An 18,453-nucleotide genomic window follows, 5' to 3' on the forward strand; every position below is an offset into this window, starting at 1 on the left:
GTTTCATTTGTTTAAAACCCATCTTTGTTAAGAACTCTGTAAACTTGATATTCCACATTAGTGGAGCTTGTTTTAAACCATACAAGCTCTTGTTTAGTTTGCATACTTTGCCTTCTTTGTCATTGTAGCCTTTAGGCACCTTCATATATATACATTCCTTCAAGTCTCCATGTAAAAAGGCCGTTTTCACATCAAACTGCTTCATCTTTAGACCTTTCGCTGCCGCAATTGATAATAGAATTCTTAAAGAAGTAGTATTGACTACCGGACTATATGTCTCATCATAATCTATTTTGTACTTTTGTTGAAAGCCCCTTGCAACTAGTCTGGCTTTATACCTACCATCAGACTTGACAGTAAAAATCCACTTGCTAGTAACTAATTTCCTTCCTTTTGCTTCTTGTTCATCCACAAATGACCACGTCTTATTTTCTTCAAGTGATTTAATTTCTTCTTCTATAGCTTGTTTCCATTTGTCCTTTTCTTTTGATTCTATTGCCTCCTCGTAGGTCAACATCGATGCTTCAGTGTCATAATTCATTAAATAATCTTTATATCTATCGGGTAGTCTACGTTCTCTGGCAGGCTGAACTCTTCTATTTTCATTATTATCACTATCATTATTTCGATTACGATTACTTTCAACTCGATTTTCAACTAGTTCAGTATCAACAGGTTCTTAATTTCCATCATAGTATTCTTCATTAATTTCTTCTTCTTCTACTTCTCGGTTTGTTTCACTTTCATTTATTTCAACTTCATTTGTTTCATTGCCATTTGTTTCGAATTCATTTGTTTCTACTTCATTTGTTTCATCTTCATTTGTTCCACCTTCAATTGTTCCACCTTCAATTGTTTCACCTTCATTTGTTTCACCTTCAATTGTTTCACCTTCATTTGTTTCGTCTTCATTTGTTTCACTACTCAATCTTCTCAAATGAATATCGCCTTCTCGAACACTCTCCATATTTCTACTACTCATTCTTTTTCTTAACATTTCACCTTCTCGACCTTCATTATTGTTGACTCTACCACCTTGATTTTCTTCCTGTCTATTAACTTCTTTATTTTGTGTTGTGCCTTCCCTAACCGTCTCTTCATTCTCTTCGAATATCTTCCAAAGACCTCTAATGCTTTCATCATTTTCTTCATTTAGATATATACCTTGCTCGTCTTCATTTATTCTTACATCCCTGGCTCTTACAATTGTTTTCGTTTCATCCACCCATATTTTGTAACCATTTCTGATATAGCCAATCAGAATTCCTTTATTACATCTAACTTCTAACTTTCGTACACCTGAGTTTATTTTATAATAGGCTGTTGAACCAAATCTTCTTATATGCGATACATTTGGTTTGAAGCCAAACCACATCTCAGCTGGAGTTTTGTCTTTACCTTCGGTGGGGCTTCTATTTATTAGGAAGCTGGCAGTTGTAAGTGCTTCGCCCCATAGATAGTTTGGAACACGGCCATCGAATATTAATGCTCTAGTTCTTTCTAACAGGGTTCTATTCAGTCTCTCCGCTTTTCCATTCAGTTGCGGCGTGTAGGGTATTGTTAGATCTAGAATTATTCCTTTAGAGTTGCACCAAGACATTAGATTATTGTTCGAGTATTCGCGTCCATTATCGCATCTTATTTTTTTCACTTTTGAATTGAAATGATTTTCCGCTAAAGTCACAAACTGTTTTATTTTGTCAAAGGCTTCACTTTTAAAAGTAATTAAATAAACGACACAAAAATGTGTAAAGTCATCTAGGAAAGTAATAAAATATTTTTTGTTATCCCAAGTGGGAGTTTCTATTGGACCGCAAACATCCGTATGAATTATTTCCAAAGGGAATTTAGCTTGAATTCTATTGTTTTTGAAAGGTTTTCTAGTCATTTTCGCTTTGACACATATTTCGCAAAAATGTTCTTGATTTGCCCCCCCAATTTTAATACCGTTTACCAATTTAGCTAGACGCGGCACATCCGATACGTGACCGAGCCGGCGATGCCAGATATCGACATTCTCGGAGAACAATACCTCTCGAACGATATTTGCAGAAAATTCTGTTTCATAGAGACCGTTTCTAGTTTTATAACCAGTAAGAATAATATTATTATGTTTCTTTACAGATACCTTATTTCCAGTGAAGAGTACAGATGCACCGTGATCAGTGATTGAACTTACAGATATCAGGTTTCTAGAAATTGCAGGAACATATAGTACATCTTCCAGTTCAAAACCATTTGTGTTGACTGTACCTATTGCTTGAGCGACGAGGTTCTCTGCATTGGCACATCTTATATCTACATTTATATTTTCTGTGGAATTTATGATATCATTATTGTAAAACATGTGGGAAGAAGCACCTGAATCAATTATAGCTCTAGTACTAGTCGTGTGTTTTATTTGTTCACTCACCAGGCTGAACGTACGGCAAAACCTTTCAATGTGTCCCTTCCTATTACATTTCCTGCATATTTTTGTAGAAAAACATTCACTGGAAGTGTGTCCACTTTTATTGCAAATGGTGCACTTTTTATTAAAGCAGAATCTCGCAATATGACCTGGTTGATTACAGTTAAAGCACTTCTTTTCATTACTTTTCATGGCCTCTTCTGTTTGTGGATGTATTTCTGAGGGACTACTATCAAATAGCTTAAGTTCTTTTTGAATACGTTCAATGAGAGTATGTATGGTTTGATCAGATTTTGGAGTTACCTCCCATACAGTTCTAAAGAAATTTAAATTAGCTGGTAAGATTGTTAAAATCTTTTGTATAAGCATGTCATCATTTATTTTATTTGTGGTAGACTGTAGTTCGAAACACATATTTTGAAGTTTGCTAATATCCTGAAGTATATCTCCGCTGAATTTATAGTTGTAGAATTCAATTACCTTTAGGTGGCTGTCTTTTTCCACTTTGTAATTAAAGACAACATCTAACTTATCGAAGATATCCTTTGTAGTTGAGCAATTAATAACATAATGTAAGATATTCTCATCTATTGATTTTAAAATAAAATATTTAGCCTTTGCGGCTTTACCTTTATCTCCGCTGTCTTCTCCAACTCCTTTGGCGTCCAGAAATAATTTTGCTAATTTACGCCACGTAGAATAGGAGGAATTTAAATTCAATTTATTTAGGCAGTCCGAATTCTCCATCATTTAAAATTACGTACGGTTTACTGAAACGTCAGTCTGGTTGCTAGCCTTATTTTGTAAACAACTCCGTTGCTAGGTTTATCTTCTGAAATATTTGTGTACGAAAGCTGAATCGTTTTCCTGAAACACTAAAATTACTTATTTTACTTTATCTTGTGGGCTCCATAACCTCTTAATTGGTTGCAGGAGGTCTTTGGAGGTTTATTATAAATACTGGAAGGCACTTTAGTTTGTCAATACATTATTTATTATTTAATTTATAAACTTTATAAACACAACATTACATGACGGCGTTTGGAAGTAGAGTGATTGACATTCTCAAGTTTGAATTAAACATCATTCAAACTTGAGCTTCTGTATTCAAATTAAATGTGTCAAGCCAGTGTCGATTGCATATACACCCTCTACATACCAACAATTCGGACATAATATTCGGACATTATATTCGGCAGGGCTATTATTACACTTTGTAAAATTGAAAAATTAAAAAAAAAATTAAATGTAAATAATTTCAAAATTGCTTTATTACGGTTAGATATGAGGATATTACGGATAATTTGAGGTATATTTTACAAAAAAAAAATTAACGGGATTGTATCTGGAGAAGCCCAAACTTGGTATGTTTTGAAAACTATTTTTATTATAATTTAAACAAAATGACTGAAATGTAACGATGTGATATATTTTTAGCATTGGCTCAGAAAGCCCTTTCGTTGAATACCACACACGATAGGTTTCTAATTTTTTTTTTTTCATACAAAAGAAACATGACGTCATAACTCCTCTCGTTATTTTTTATTTGTTGGCGCTTCGGGTCAAATTGTTTCAAATGTCCTAAAGATCAATCGTACCGATTTTCAGACCTTTAACACCATTTGCAGCATTTTACTGATTTTCGCGGTGTACCGCCAGCGCTAGAAGTCGGCAGCAAAGAGTAGTGTAATATATAGGACAGTCGGCAGTCAACGTTTGTTCCTAATAAATATAACATTGATGAATAAAGGCGGTTTCCTTCCGCGAAACCAATTTCGTTATGTGCCACCATTAAATTTCGCTCGGATATGCAAGAGTGATAGAGAAGCAAATACCTATCGCAATTTCCCCCATTCCCCTTTGGATGGTTCTTGTTTGAGTTATAATAATGTCATTGTATGGAGGACTCAACCTTTCCGTTGCATTTTTAAAGTGTTTTTATATCGACATGATACTGGCTAAATGCCAAAAAAAAACCGCTGTCATAGTAACGAAAATAATAAACACGTCAATCGAAATAAACAACGTAATATACAAGAAAAATTGGAAAAATAGTATATGATAAATATGTAAAACATCATTAATTATCGAATTAAAATTACATACAACATTGTGTAAAAAAATTGAGGCAAATTATACAGCCCGATTATACGGGTTACATCTTGAAAAAAAAATGATTATCTTGGAAAGAAGAGTAAATATACATAGGTGAACACAATGGTGAACAAAGGTATAGTAAAATAGGTAGGTAAATAATTCAGGGTTTGCTTGTCTGGTCCACGCATGCTGTACCTACCACGACCACGGCACGGCCGTCTCCTGCTAACTTTTCGCTATAATATTAAAGTCATAGGTATTAGACCTATGATTTTACTATTATAGCGAACAAATATTTCATGTTCATGATCTCGAATTTAAGACTTTAGCTTAGATTTATGGCGTGCGGCCTAGCGCGCGTTGCCTCTATGAGGAGCTGTCAAAGCGCTTTATATCTATATGCTTCTGATGATGCGGATCAGCATTGTTATCCAGCGGGGCAAGCGGTCAGCCTGCAGCCTTTCTGGGCACCCTACCGCACTTGGTAGGTCACTACCACGATTTAGGGCAAATAATTTATTTATAAGTTTTTAATAATATATATCTTATACCTTTAAACGAGCAATTCTTGTATATTTATTTATTTATTTATATGTATATATATTTCGGGGATCTCGGGAACGACTCTAACGATTTAGATGAAATTTGCTATATGGGGGTTTTCGGGGGCGCAAAATCGATCTAGCTAGGTTTTATATCTGGGAAAACGCGCATTTTTGAGTTTTTATATGTTTTCGAGCAAAGCTGGGAAGACATTAAGTTTTTAATTTAAGTGTTTTTATCATGTTTCATATTTAAACTTACAGATGTGGACCACCAGCGTGGTTTTCTTATTTCCTGTTACCAACCTGAAACACCATACCTACTTGAATATCAGAAAATAATCTATAGTGAAGAAAATTAAATAAAGTTTAATGCTTAAAAACTTTAATGTTTTATTAAAATTAAACGAAAAAAAAATGTGTAAACTGAAATATAGCTGGTCAACCAAATCTTGTCAGTCAAAAAAGGCGCGAAATTCAAATTTTCTATGGGACGATATCCCTTCGCGCCTACAACTACATTTTTCAAATTTGCCGCCTTTTTCTACTGTCAAGTTCTGGTTGACCAAGTATAGATCTAATTTTTTTATTTGTAGTTGAATAACATATATGTATTTAATTTCCTTTAATTAAAAATCATCTCTGTGTAGATACATATTAAACAATAGGTACTTTTAGGTCTTGGTAAGTAATATAGCCAAATACAGTAGGTCTTATGACTATATTACTTACCAGTATTTGGCTACATTACTTACTAAGACCGGAGCCTGACCTGTCAGTCACCAACTATTTTGATGCTCTTTGTAGGTAGCATCAAAATAGTTGGTGACACAAAGTTACCAAGTTACTAAGGTAGGTACCTATATAGTAGGTAGTAGTAAAGTCTATTTTTTAATTCCGTAGACTGAAATGACAGTTAATAGTATGAACATGAAATGTCATTTCATACTATTAACTGTCATTTCAGTCTACCGAATAAAAAAATAGACTTTAGTGCAATATTTAGTCAAAATATTTTGACTAATTTAGATTATTTTTATGCCAAAAAGGTAATACAAGCTATAGCTGGTCAAGCAGATCTTGTCAGTAGAAAAGGCGGCAAATTTGAAAAATGTAGGCGCGAAGGGATATCGTCCCATAGAAAATTTGAATTTCGCGCCTTTTTTACTGTCAAGATCTGCTTGACCAGCTATATTCATGTTCCACTTAGAAATAAAATACGGACTTTTCTGAATATATGGTTTACGAAATGTGTTAAGGTACAACTTGTGGTTTGTTAACGTGGATTAGAAATAGGCAGCTTGAGTTGAGAGAGGTGATGAGTAAATTGTTTATTTTTTTTTACAATTTTGAGCGTTTATAAGAGAATGTGTGGAGCAAGCATTATTTGACGTGTAGGTGTGGGTTCAACAAAAAGATCGCTTGTCAATAAGGCATTCTTGCTGTTAAAATTCAATTATTAATAGCCTTTATCGACCATCAGCAATGTAGTCCCTTTTTGATTGATGGAAATTGTCACGTAAGTTCCACTACTCGCCGCCGCATCGCCTACAGCGCATTCGTTGGTCTATCGCTCACAAGATGTCATTAATTCATGTAAACTTACGTACTGAAAAAAAAAAAGTTTTACTCTTTGCTATAAATTACCCTTTCGCACGTCAAAAACTCCAAGATGGTGCCGAAGGTCATAGAGAACCAAGTCTACCTTTGGAATCATTACTTGTCAAAATTTGACATTAGCAATCCACAGTTAGGTGACAACCAAACCAAACCATTATAAACCTTAAAGTAATAATAAAACAAAGTTGTTTTTTGTTAAATTATTGTTTGTACCAAATGAACTTCAGCACTTGATGAACTTCAAATGAACTTCAGCAGTTGAATTTCAAATGACGCGAAATCTGACAGTTGTACATGTCGAATAAGGGCCCTGCAATGGTTGCCAAACGTTGCGCAGGAGCAACAGATGTGCGCGGGGCAGACAATATCGATCCTCAACGGCGAGGCGCATGCGCGTATTGATAGTGACGTGTGCTGGGGTTGCCCCGGTTGGGGTCACAGCTTTGTTCGCAGATCGATAAATAATGATTAATATTATTCCTTATTCTTTTGTTTATGTGCCTATGTGCAGCGTGTTAGTTTGCAATGCATTGTCGTTTTTCTAATTATGATGTCATACATATTTAATCCTATATCCCATAAATAATAGTAGGTACGCACAATATTAATACATCTCTGAAAAAGGATATGATTTTAGGTGCATGAATAAGTCATCTAAAGTATCTAAACCAGCTCAGTGTATTTGACATGAGAGGAACATACAAAACGTCGTGTATTGAAAGAAACATTCAAAACAGTATGAGTAGTTAAATTTACTTAGTTTAAACCTAGGTACCTAAGTAGATAATTCTTGCGTTGGCAAATACTCATTTGAAAATATGGTTTTAGAAATCGTATACATCACGACTGTGATTTGAGTTCCCTAAAATGTGAAACTTAATTTAATAATACATACGTAACCAACGTAACTTAACCTAACCTCCCAACCCACTAGATGCCAGATTTATTACTTACAATTGTTGATTTATAATTAATTTAATATTGTTTATATTCCAAACAAGTCCCACGCCTATCAATAATTTACCGGCTGCACACTTGATGCATTATAGGCTAGACTCTAGAGGCTAGAGGCATGCAAAGTGAACAGCATTCCTTATCACCCACCACTACTATCACTATTATATTATATTCATAAATGGATGTGTTGGGAAATGAACTGTACTTGGTATTCAGCTACCTAATACCTAATCTGGCACCCGTAGAGCTGGCAGCTGCCTCGCTCAACGAATAATTATTGCGATACAGCGGGAAATGCTGCCAGCATCTACGACACCATGCTGCGGGGGATGGTTTGTGTATTATATGCTATTGAGTGTTCCTTACATCCTGGCTCGCTAACATACACAGCCGCGCCCACTCTTAAGTTAACTTCCCGCTTCCGAGAGTCGCTCCACACGAGCTGTCACCACAGACTCAATATCGTTACGCGCGCTATGCATGCCCGAGACAGGTATAGGACCTCTGTGATGTGTGTATGACATGATGTTTGAGACCAGTACTTCTCCGTCTAAACTTGTACATACACTACATCCCTCCTTCCTTATGAATTCAGAAACCTCTTTCAAGATAATAAAAATGAAACCAACTGTACTATCAAGACTGTATTAAAATATGCGAATAAAACTACTGTTACATATAAAAAATCAAGAAAGCAATTCAATAATCTATAACCAGGTTAATCTGCCACTCTCCATCTACTCTTTTGAGATGGACCACGTTCCTACGATACCTTTGGCCCGTTTCTTCGTTGACGACCTCTACGTCCCCTCCGGTCACCTTTTCTACAGTCAGAGCTGTTGGTCCAAATGGTGTGCTTAGTTTATTGTCCTTTGTCATATTTTTCATTATTACTTTGTCTCCTTGCACCAATTCACATTCCTTAGCTTTTCTTTTTTCATCGGTATACTCCTTTCCTTTCTCTTTCAATTCTTTGTCTTTATCCCTCACCTCTATGTCAATATCTTTATCTTTCCAATCTATATCTCCTTTTTGACCCAAGTCACTGATCATGGGAATTTTGTCTCTAAATTGTCGCCTGAAAAATAATTCTGAGGGTGTTTTTCCTGTGACAGAATGTGGTGTGCTATTGTACATTCTTAGATATTCCAACAAGGCTAATTTCCAATCTGTTTTCTCTATCTGACTGATTCGCAGTCTCTTTAGAATATCTCTATTCTGACGCTCGACTTCTCCATTCATTTGTGGCCAATATGGGATAGTCGAGTGTAATATGATCCCTCTTTCTGTACAGAAAATTTTAAACTCTTCTGATATAAATTGGCGTCCATTGTCCGCTGTGATGGTCGCTGGGTCTCCAAGACGACTGAAAATTTCAGTGAGATTCTTTATCATTTCTGAGCTGTCTATCTTTCGACATATTTTGACTTCTTTGTATCTACTGAAATAGTCGACTATCACCAGAATATGATCGCCGCTGGGTAACGGGCCAAGCAAATCTATAGCCACATCTTTCCACGCTTCATCTGGCAGTTCACGGCGCTTTAAGGGATTAGGTGGGTTTGGAGCCGATACCAATGTACATCCGGCACAAGATTTAACTAGCTTCTCGGCCTCTTTATCATACCTAGGCCACCATACTTTCGCTCTCAACCGGGCTTTCATTGCGACTATTCCTGGATGACCTTCATGAGCAGCCTCCAGGATTTTCTTTCGAAGATCTTTTGGAATAACTATACGTGTACCTCTCAAGAGAACTTCTTCATAAAAACATAACTCTGTTTGAAATAGTTTGTATATTTTCACCTCTTCGTCCCAGTTGTTGTGGTACAGTCCCGCTTTGACTTTTTGTATTTCCGGATCTTTCTCCGAGTGGTCTGCCACTTCTTTTAGCAAAACAGCCTTAGGTCTTATGTACTCTACTATCTGCTGTATATGGTGCTCTATTGGCTCACCGCTAGATAGATTATTGTCATTGAGTCTAGACAATGGGTCCGCAATATTGTTTTTTCCTGGTCGGTATATGACTTTAAATTTGTATGATTGTAGCCGCAGAATCCATCTTTCTATTCTTGCACAGGGTTTTGACTTAGGTCCGAAAATTACTTCTAATGGCTTGTGGTCTGTTATCAGGTCGAATTGTTTACCGTATAAAAATATATGGAAATGTTCTATTGCCCATACCAAAGCAAGTGCTTCCTTCTCAGTCTGGCAGTATCTCCTTTCACAGTCAGTCAGAGTTCTACTTCCGAAGGCAATAATTCGGGGTTCATTGTTGTTAATTTGTACCAAAACTGCACCGAGACCCACAGGACTCGCATCAGCAATCACAATGGTCTTTTTTGTGACATCGTAGTAGCCTAATGTAGGTATCTTGCTAATTGCTTGTTTCAGTGTTTCAAAGGCAGTTTCTTGTTTACATCCCCAGTCATTTTGTAGGCTCATATTTTTTCCAGGCCTGTTCCGCAGAAGTACTTTCATAGGCTCTGTCACAGTTGACAGGTTGGGTATCCACCTGCCAACGTAGTTCACCAAACCCATGAAGCTCTGTAATTCAGCAACAGTTTTAGGTGCCCTGAACTGCTGAATCGCCGATAAATACTTTTGCAACGGCCTTACACCCTCCGCTGATAGTTCATGTCCTAAAAAGTGTACTTTAGTGACTCCGATTATACATTTTTCTTGTTTTAATACTACATTGTTATCATTTAACACGGATATAACTTGCTGGAGTCTTGCGTCATGCTCTTCTTTGTCTCTTCCATAAACCAATATGTCATCCATAAAATTTATGACCCCTTCACAGCCAAGTAACAGTTTCTCTATTGTTTTTTGAAAAATCTCCGGGGCGCAGGTAATTCCGAACATCAAACGTTTGTACCTGTTCATGCCTTGGCCGGTAATGAATGTTGTTATATGTCTGGAATCTGGGTGTAGTTCTAATTGGTGAAAAGCATCTCTGATGTCCAACTTGCTAAAGTACTTGGCGTCGCGTACTTGGGGTAGTAACTTATCCATTGTAGGCAAGGGATGATTTTCTCTCATTATGGCAGCATTTGCCCTTCTCATGTCTACGCATAATCGAAGGTCTCCATTTTCCTTTAAAATTGGTACGATTGGAGATACCCATTTAGATGAGCCTGAGACCTCTTCTATTATATCTCTCTTAATTAGTTCTTCTAACTTTTCTTCAACTTTCTTTTCCAATGGTATAGGAATCCTTCTGAGTGGCTGTGATACAGGTGGGACTGTATCATCTATGGGTATATGTATCACAACATTTTTTATTTTAGGAAATGTTTCTTCTTGGACTTGGTTGATTTGTAAGCCTAATTTAAGGACACCCAACTGTTTTGCTGTATCCCTGCCTAAAAGGTCTCTTGTGCCCTTAGTAATAATATAGAAAGTAGCCTCTTGAGTTTGATTTCCAGCTCTTATTTTTGCTTTAAATGTGCCTTGTAAGGGTAGTGGAGTTGTACTCCCATAAGGTACAAATATCTTATCCATATCATTGTTTTGGTCATAAATCAGGACTTTACTACTTTTCATTTCTACCCAGGTTTCTTCAGTTATCAAATTTCTTCTGGAGCCAGAATCAATCAACATATTTATTTTGACTCCTCCAACTTCACATTCAATAGTATCATCACTGTCAATATTGAAGACATATTGTATTTCTTCTGTTACTTGTGAAGTCATTTGGTTAATGTCCTGAGATTCTTTATTACTTTTGAATTTCTTAGTGTTGAAACTCCTATCGTCAGGATTTTTTCTTTTACGGCACATTTGCTGGAAATGGCCTATACGTTTACATCTAAAACATTCTTTATCAATTGCCGGGCATTTTACATGAGAACGGCTTCCGCATCGTTGACATGGTTCTTTAAATTTCTTCACATTGTTATTATTTTGCTTTGTACTTATTCTATTTACTCCTTCCTTGCTTGCCGCTTTGTCTTCAAAATCTTCCAGTTGCCTGTTAACGGCTTCCAAAGAATTCGCCTCCATGATTATCTTTTCTAAAGTCATGTCGTCTCCTGCGCGTAAAATCTTCTTTCTCAATTCGCTGGAGGAACCCTTTTCAATAATTTGGTCTATTATGTTCTCGTCCTCATTATGGAATTGGCACTTGACTGCCTGCTGTCTTAGTCGTACTAAAAATTTCTCAAATTTTTCGTTAATTTCTTGTTTCAATTGTCTGAATAAATGTCGTTCATACACTTTACTTTGTTTCGGTGAGAAGTAAGAGTCTAGCTTCGATAATGCAATTTCAAAGACATCTCTTCTAGGTCCTCCATCTTCTATATCTGGATCTGGGATATTGTAGAAAATCTCCTGCAATTCTTGTCCCCCAAAATGAAGAAGACTGGCTCTCTTCTTTTCACTTTTTTCTATGCCAGCTGCATCTATATATATTCGGAGTGCCCTCTTCCAACGTTCCCATCGGATTCCCAAGGAAGTCGGTTCACCTCCACATTCAAACTTGTCCAGCGTCAGCGCCATGGCCCCATATCGTGCCATCGCAATCGCCTAAAAACAAATGATCTAATTAGTCCTGTTACACGACTCTGTCTTCAGAGCCTACATATTTGTTGATCCCAAATATAAAGCCCTAAACAATATTTCCACTCATAATTATTAATTTACTACCAGAGGTCTAATCACAAATCTGACAATACCAGAGCGTGAACATAGCAGAATCCCCTTGAGGACAATCTTGTCACGACTTAACCAGTAGTCTATTTTACACTCCATGTCGCCGCGTGATCAAGGCAGAGTCCCCGCAAAGACAATCCGTACCACGACTCGGCCGACAATGTTCAGATCCATTCACAAACATGTCGCCGCGTGATCAAGGCAGAGTCCCCGCAAAGACAATCCGTACCACGACTTAACCGACAATTTCTAGGTCCATTTCACAAACAATGCCGCTGCGTGATCAAGGCAGAGTCCCCGCAAAGACAATCCGTACCACGACTTAACCGACAATTTCTAGGTCCATTTCACAAACAATGCCGCTGCGTGATCAAGGCAGAGTCCCCGCAAAGACAATCCTGTCACGACTTATCCGACAAAGTCATCATTTTCTCAAAACGAGATCTAATCTTTCAGTCAATGTCCATATCACAAGATTGTATTATTTTCTTATAATTTGAAAACTTACCTGACTGTTAATATGTTTGTGTTATTTCGTACTATAATCGCTGCAATCTTCCGCTTATATTTTGTAGTAATAACAAATATTTTCTTAGATCTTGCACCTGAAAAGCTTAGGCGTAAACAGTTTGTTAGCAATCTTTCAGTTTTTTTTTTCCTTTTACATTAGCCATAGATACAATACGCTCTGTTCTCGCGCCTAAACTACGGTTGGCAATACTGTTTTCGTACAGATGTACGGCGTGTGTAGTTAAATTAGAGTTTGCCAACATAACAACAATTTAAATTAATACGGCACAGCAGTTGGTAGAACTGTATTTACTACTAAAGTAATAAAGTGACACTAGTGACAGATTGATAAAAATATTTGACTTCATCTTATTCGAAAGTAAAATTTGAACCTTGTACATCAATGCCATCATTCTTTAGGATGTCGAAATGAACTAAATTAATGTATTTTGGGACAGATCTCTCCACAATTAACGTCCAATATATCTATTCACCTATCCTTCCTCCTTTTTAATGGTTGCTTCGGCGCGGCGCCTGAGTGTATATGCGAAAAACACTTTGTTTTGCACTAAATTTGATTATTACTCACGGTTTTTCGACTCGTCGCCATTGTATTATATGCTATTGAGTGTTCCTTACATCCTGGCTCGCTAACATACACAGCCGCGCCCACTCTTAAGTTAACTTCCCGCTTCCGAGAGTCGCTCCACACGAGCTGTCACCACAGACTCAATATCGTTACGCGCGCTATGCATGCCCGAGACAGGTATAGGACCTCTGTGATGTGTGTATGACATGATGTTTGAGACCAGTACTTCTCCGTCTAAACTTGTACATACACTACAGTTTGTATTTGTATTTATTTATTTATCTTAAGATAAATTTTATTTATTTTTGATTTAGATATACCACTTGCCTTGCGTTATTCTCCACGCCATAATGAAATACTTTCTTGAATCTTTCTTAGTTCGTTCCCTTCCCTTGTTAATTTGTCATTGTCGAGTTAACTTAATTTACGATGCTTTAATAAAGAAAGCGATTAGAGCAGGTGCCGTCGCGTACAGTTTATTATCACTTATGTCATAATTATTGTATGTGCGTACGCGCATGGCAATTTATGCTTTAGCAGTTTGTGATAAGGTTTAGAATTAATTTGTGGGTTGGATGTTGTGATAAGGTGATAAGCAGGTGTTAGGAAAGCTTCCTTGTTTAAGTTTTCACGGATGGCATTTTGTAAGTTCATAATGTACTAGTCAAGTTTCATGTGTAAAAAAGGGGGATTAAAATTTGAATAAAATGTTTCAAATACTATCAAAGACATGGAGTCAGTAAGAAATATTTTCTTACACATCTTACATCCCTACTAATTTCATACATAGGTGCATGAAAAAGTAACTCTGTCCTGTCGGTCTGTCTGTTACCTCTTCACACTTAAACCGCTGAAACAATGAAAATGTTCGGGTCTCATGGTAGTTTTATAGTTAACTAGCGACCCGCCCCGGCACCGCATTAAAATCCGTTGCATATAGTTTTAAAGATCTAAGCATACATAGGGACAGACAGCGTGAAGCGACTTTGTTTTATACTATGTAGTGATAATGGTCCTTTGTAACTTTTGCTATTATCAAAACAAGCAAAAAAACGGTCACCCATCCAAGTATCTACTGACCCCGCCCGACGTTGCTTAACTTCGGTCAAAAATCACGTTTGTTGTATGGGAGCCCCACTTAAATCTTTATTTTATTCTGTTTTTAGTATTTACTGTTATAGCGGCAACAGAAATACATCATCTGTGAAAATTTCAACTGTCTAGCTATCACGGTTCGTGAGATACAGCCTGGTGACAGACGGACGGACGGACGGACAGCGGAGTCTTAGTAGTAGGGTCCCGTTTTTACCCTTTGGGTACGGAACGATATAAAAACGATAAACGACTCTCACTTTTCAAACATGTACCTTTCAGGCAATGTGTACAAACACGGCGCGAGCGTGTCGGGAGGGCCGGGGCCGGATGCGGCGAACTGACAATTTTGTACACAGTTTACATACTTTAATGGATCTTTGGCCTGATAGATTAAGCATGCGATATTTTATGAGGGCAATGACCTTCACACGATTTTTTATCCATTTCTTAACGTGGACTAGGGTCTATACCCTTTTTAGGGTTCCGTACCCAAAGTAAACACGGGACCATATTACTAAGACTCCACTGTCCGTCTGTCCGTCCGTCACTCTGTCACCGTCAGGCTGTATCTCATGAACCGTGATAGCTAGGCAGTTGAAATTTTTACAGATGGTGTATTTCTGTTGCCGCTATAACAACAAATGCTAAAGTACGGAACCCTCGGTCGGTGAGTCCGACTCGCACTAGTCCGGTTTTTTAATATTTTGAGTTAATGATATCAAAACGCTTACTATTAAAACTGTAGTTCTTCTGTCTGACTTTTGAAGCTTATCAAGGAATAGAAAAAAAACCAGCAACCAACAACTCAAATAATGTTAGCATCAGATAAAACGAAGAGGTCACAAAATGATATCGTCTGAACATAGGTACATAGGTGTATATAGTACACATTCAAAATAAATGAAAACTCTGTATAGAAATTCTGTACAAAGTATCCTGTTTTCTTCGCTTACATTGCAGTGGACACTTTTTTTAATGGTCGTTGGCACGTCGTTGGGTTTTTACCCAAATGGTGGATGGTGATGGTGATCTAATTTTATTTAGAATCATCAGTGACGCACCTTTTTTTCGTACTTTCTAACCTAACATCCATACGTATCGAACAATACCGTGATGTCCGATTCCAACCATGACCAAAGTGAACGATCCGATATCGATCCGACACACGCCGAACTATAATGCACCTGCCTACGCCACTCGTGATTGGTCATGGACAGGCTTGATTTGGAACGAGCGTGATGTGGTGACGCGTCGTGAGCAAAAAGGGCCATTAGAAGGGGACAGGGACCCTGTTGATACTATAGCTAGTATAGCTGATATACAAACCTCGATATCAATGTTGCAGTTCATTGAAAAACTAGCGACCCCCGGCTTCGCACGGGTTAACAAATTATACATAAACCTTCCTCTTGAATCACTCTATCTATTAAAAAAACCGTATCAAAATCCGTTGCGTAGTTTTAAAGATCTCAGCATACATAGGGACAGACAGCGGGAAGCGACTTTGTTTTATATTATGTAGTGAAGGGTTGGAAACAATACGTATCCTAAATTCTCCTTTATTACATCTTCGCCTTTACTAGCATTAAATCAATTCTACTATAACTTTTTAGTATAATTCTAAATTTAGGATTTGGAATAAGTTTAGTGTAGAGCACGTAACGTTAGGGTTGCCTACGGTAAATCTTCTTCTTCTTCCTTGTCGTAACCTCATGGCTGAGATGGCTTCTCTACACGATGGGCCAACGCCGGCCACTCCAAGGGACGCATTTATGCGTTAGAGCAGCGGTTCTCAATCTTTTTTTTTTACGGAACCCTTTTGGAAAGCGAAATACTTGATGGAACCCTACAATAAAACAATAGTTTTTAGAAGTGTATTTTTTTATTAATAAGCATAATAATGCTTATTTTATTATTCTAAATTCTTGCGGAACCCCTGCAGGGGTGTCGCGGAACCCTAGGGTTCCGCGGAACACACTTTGAGAATGGCTGCGTTAGAGGGAGCAAATGATATTGCTATCTCATTCTACCGCATGGCTGCGTCCCTTGGAGTGGCCGGCGTTGGCCCATCGTGTAGAGGAGCCAAGAGAAGAGACGTGACGATTGTGGGCACTCTTCACCAGTGCTCTCCACACCGCTCTGTTCTGGGCCCACAGTGCATGCTAACCTGATGTTATTCTGTCACTGACGTTATTCTGCCTACGGTAGATAATTTTGCTAAACCGAATTTTCAATTAATGCAACCGGGGTTTGCTTAGTCTTTTGCAAGAAAAAAAATCGTCTGTCAGGGGCTTAGATTATACATAATATGGTGCCTTGTTTCAACTTCAAGAGCTTATGCGCACACTTGTTTCGGATCCAAAAAAAAGATGTCTGTTACGGAACTGTCATAATTCGATAACACCATGACTCGTACGTTTTTTTAACTCACCGAAGCCAACCGAAACTCAAAATTGTCGGATGAACTGTGGAAGGACGTGTAAAATGATAAACATAATGTACCTACCTAAAGTACCTAACCCTCACTCAAAATCAAGGATCCAATCAAAGGCTATGAACTGCCCGCCAACTTTATTTGATAAGAAGATAATTTGCATAAATATCTTATCATGGCATAGTTTAATAATCCCTCGATATCACGGTATATACTTTATGAAGCAGAATTCTTTGTTTGTAAACACTTCTATTCACTAAAACGACAACGGATATTCGTCAAGTTTTAGCCCGCTGTTAATTTTTTCTTTGTTAAATATGCTAAATAATATGTTAAAATGACTCACCATTTCAAGAATATTATGTAGAAATAAATAGTTGTAGCAAAATCACGGTAAAATCACAAAATGCACATAGCAACCACATGCACCGGTGCTGTCAAATACACTGACGTATGCCAGAAAGAGACATCAATCGATATGCGACCCTCCGTCATTGAAAAAGGATGGCAATAAAAACCACACATTAGAAGGAAAGGGACGCATGATACATGTGCTTCGAGTTTGTACGCATGCGCGAATTTTGGCTCGTGCGCATTGATGTTATGACAACCGGCCATTGTAGGATTTGATTCAAGCGAAAATCAACTTTTTGGCAAAGAGATAAGAGTGCTGTTATGTAGTACAGTGTTTCTGCGGTTTGATCTGGTTCATTGAGAATTTAATACTCTGTGCTCTCGTTAGTTCATAAGTAGGCAATTGAAAAATGTATAGTACCTATAGCCTGACCAGTAATATATGATAATTGTCAAGAGGGCGCTGTTATTCTCATGTATAGGGTGACAATTCAGTGTAGTATGAAAAAATTAGTTCCAGTGAAATTCCGCAACATGGCGCACCCTCAATAGATCCTGGTTCACCTATACTTCATGAACTGGACGAATAATTTACACGTAATGACGAATAATAATAAGAACCAATAATCTGCTAGTTCGGCTACCCGAAGCATGTCTGAAAGAGATCGCTATTTAGCGTTAAGACCGCTGTTTGTGTTATCTACACTTTTAAGTTTGTGATATTTACTATTTTCTTTTAAGTATTGAGGTGTGCAGTAAACAGTAGTTATTGTGATAAATTAAGTCATACATACAAACATACATACAACTTCCGAGCTTCCGACGAAGTTTTTGGCTGTATGAAAATTGTGGGCATTTGTTTTTTACCAATATTTTTAACTGTCGGAAATAGAAAAGATAAAATAGAATTTAAACCTATGTCCCAAATACGAAGCTGTAATTTCCTTTAAAAAAATATATATTTCATGCGTTTGCGCTTAGAAAAGCTGGCAATGGAAAGTTCACCTACTTACCAATTCTTGTTATCCAAATATCCTTGCTGACACGTGATCAAATTTATGAGATTTTAGAACCACCATAAGGTAAATGACGCCACAAGGACACTTTTGCATATATTATAATTTGTTTCCAATTGCATCATAGATAGTGCACATTTCAAAATCAGCAAGCCCGTATCGTTATCTGACCT

The 18,453-nt window shown here is 37.3% G+C and overlaps 2 protein-coding genes across 2 annotated transcripts in view; both read right to left on the reverse strand.

The window, feature by feature from the left end:
* Positions 1-17,274, reverse strand: part of LOC134654584 (uncharacterized) — a 53,042-nt gene extending 35,768 nt beyond the window's left edge. Inside the window, exon 1 of the mRNA XM_063510053.1 lies at positions 17,257-17,274. Coding sequence (XP_063366123.1) covers positions 17,257-17,259 — 3 coding nt within the window. The 5' untranslated portion in view covers positions 17,260-17,274. The remainder of the gene's footprint in view (positions 1-17,256) is intronic.
* On the reverse strand, positions 8,326-13,629 carry LOC134654739 (uncharacterized protein K02A2.6-like). Its single transcript, XM_063510210.1, has 3 exons — positions 13,382-13,629; positions 10,154-12,156; positions 8,326-10,114 (listed from the first exon to the last, which is right to left on the reverse strand). Exons 1-3 carry the CDS (start codon positions 13,400-13,402, stop codon positions 8,326-8,328), a joined length of 3,813 nt encoding a protein of 1,270 aa, XP_063366280.1. The 5' UTR covers positions 13,403-13,629.
* Positions 17,275-18,453: the final 1,179 nt, after the last annotated feature.

This window comes from Cydia amplana, chromosome 15 (assembly GCF_948474715.1).
Source record: "Cydia amplana chromosome 15, ilCydAmpl1.1, whole genome shotgun sequence".
Classification (NCBI taxonomy): Eukaryota; Metazoa; Arthropoda; class Insecta; order Lepidoptera; family Tortricidae; genus Cydia; species Cydia amplana.

Bases quoted from the DNA above. Each gene is read 5' to 3' on its own strand.
- LOC134654739 (XM_063510210.1), bottom strand. From the start codon at position 13,402: ATGGCGACGAGTCGAAAAACC. The intron at 12,157-13,381 runs GTGAGTAATAAT...ATTTGTTTTTAG, and splicing joins TGGCGACGAGTCGAAAAACC to GCGATTGCGATGGCACGATA. The intron at 10,115-10,153 runs CTACGTTGGCAG...GTCAACTGTGAC, and splicing joins AGCTTCATGGGTTTGGTGAA to AGAGCCTATGAAAGTACTTC.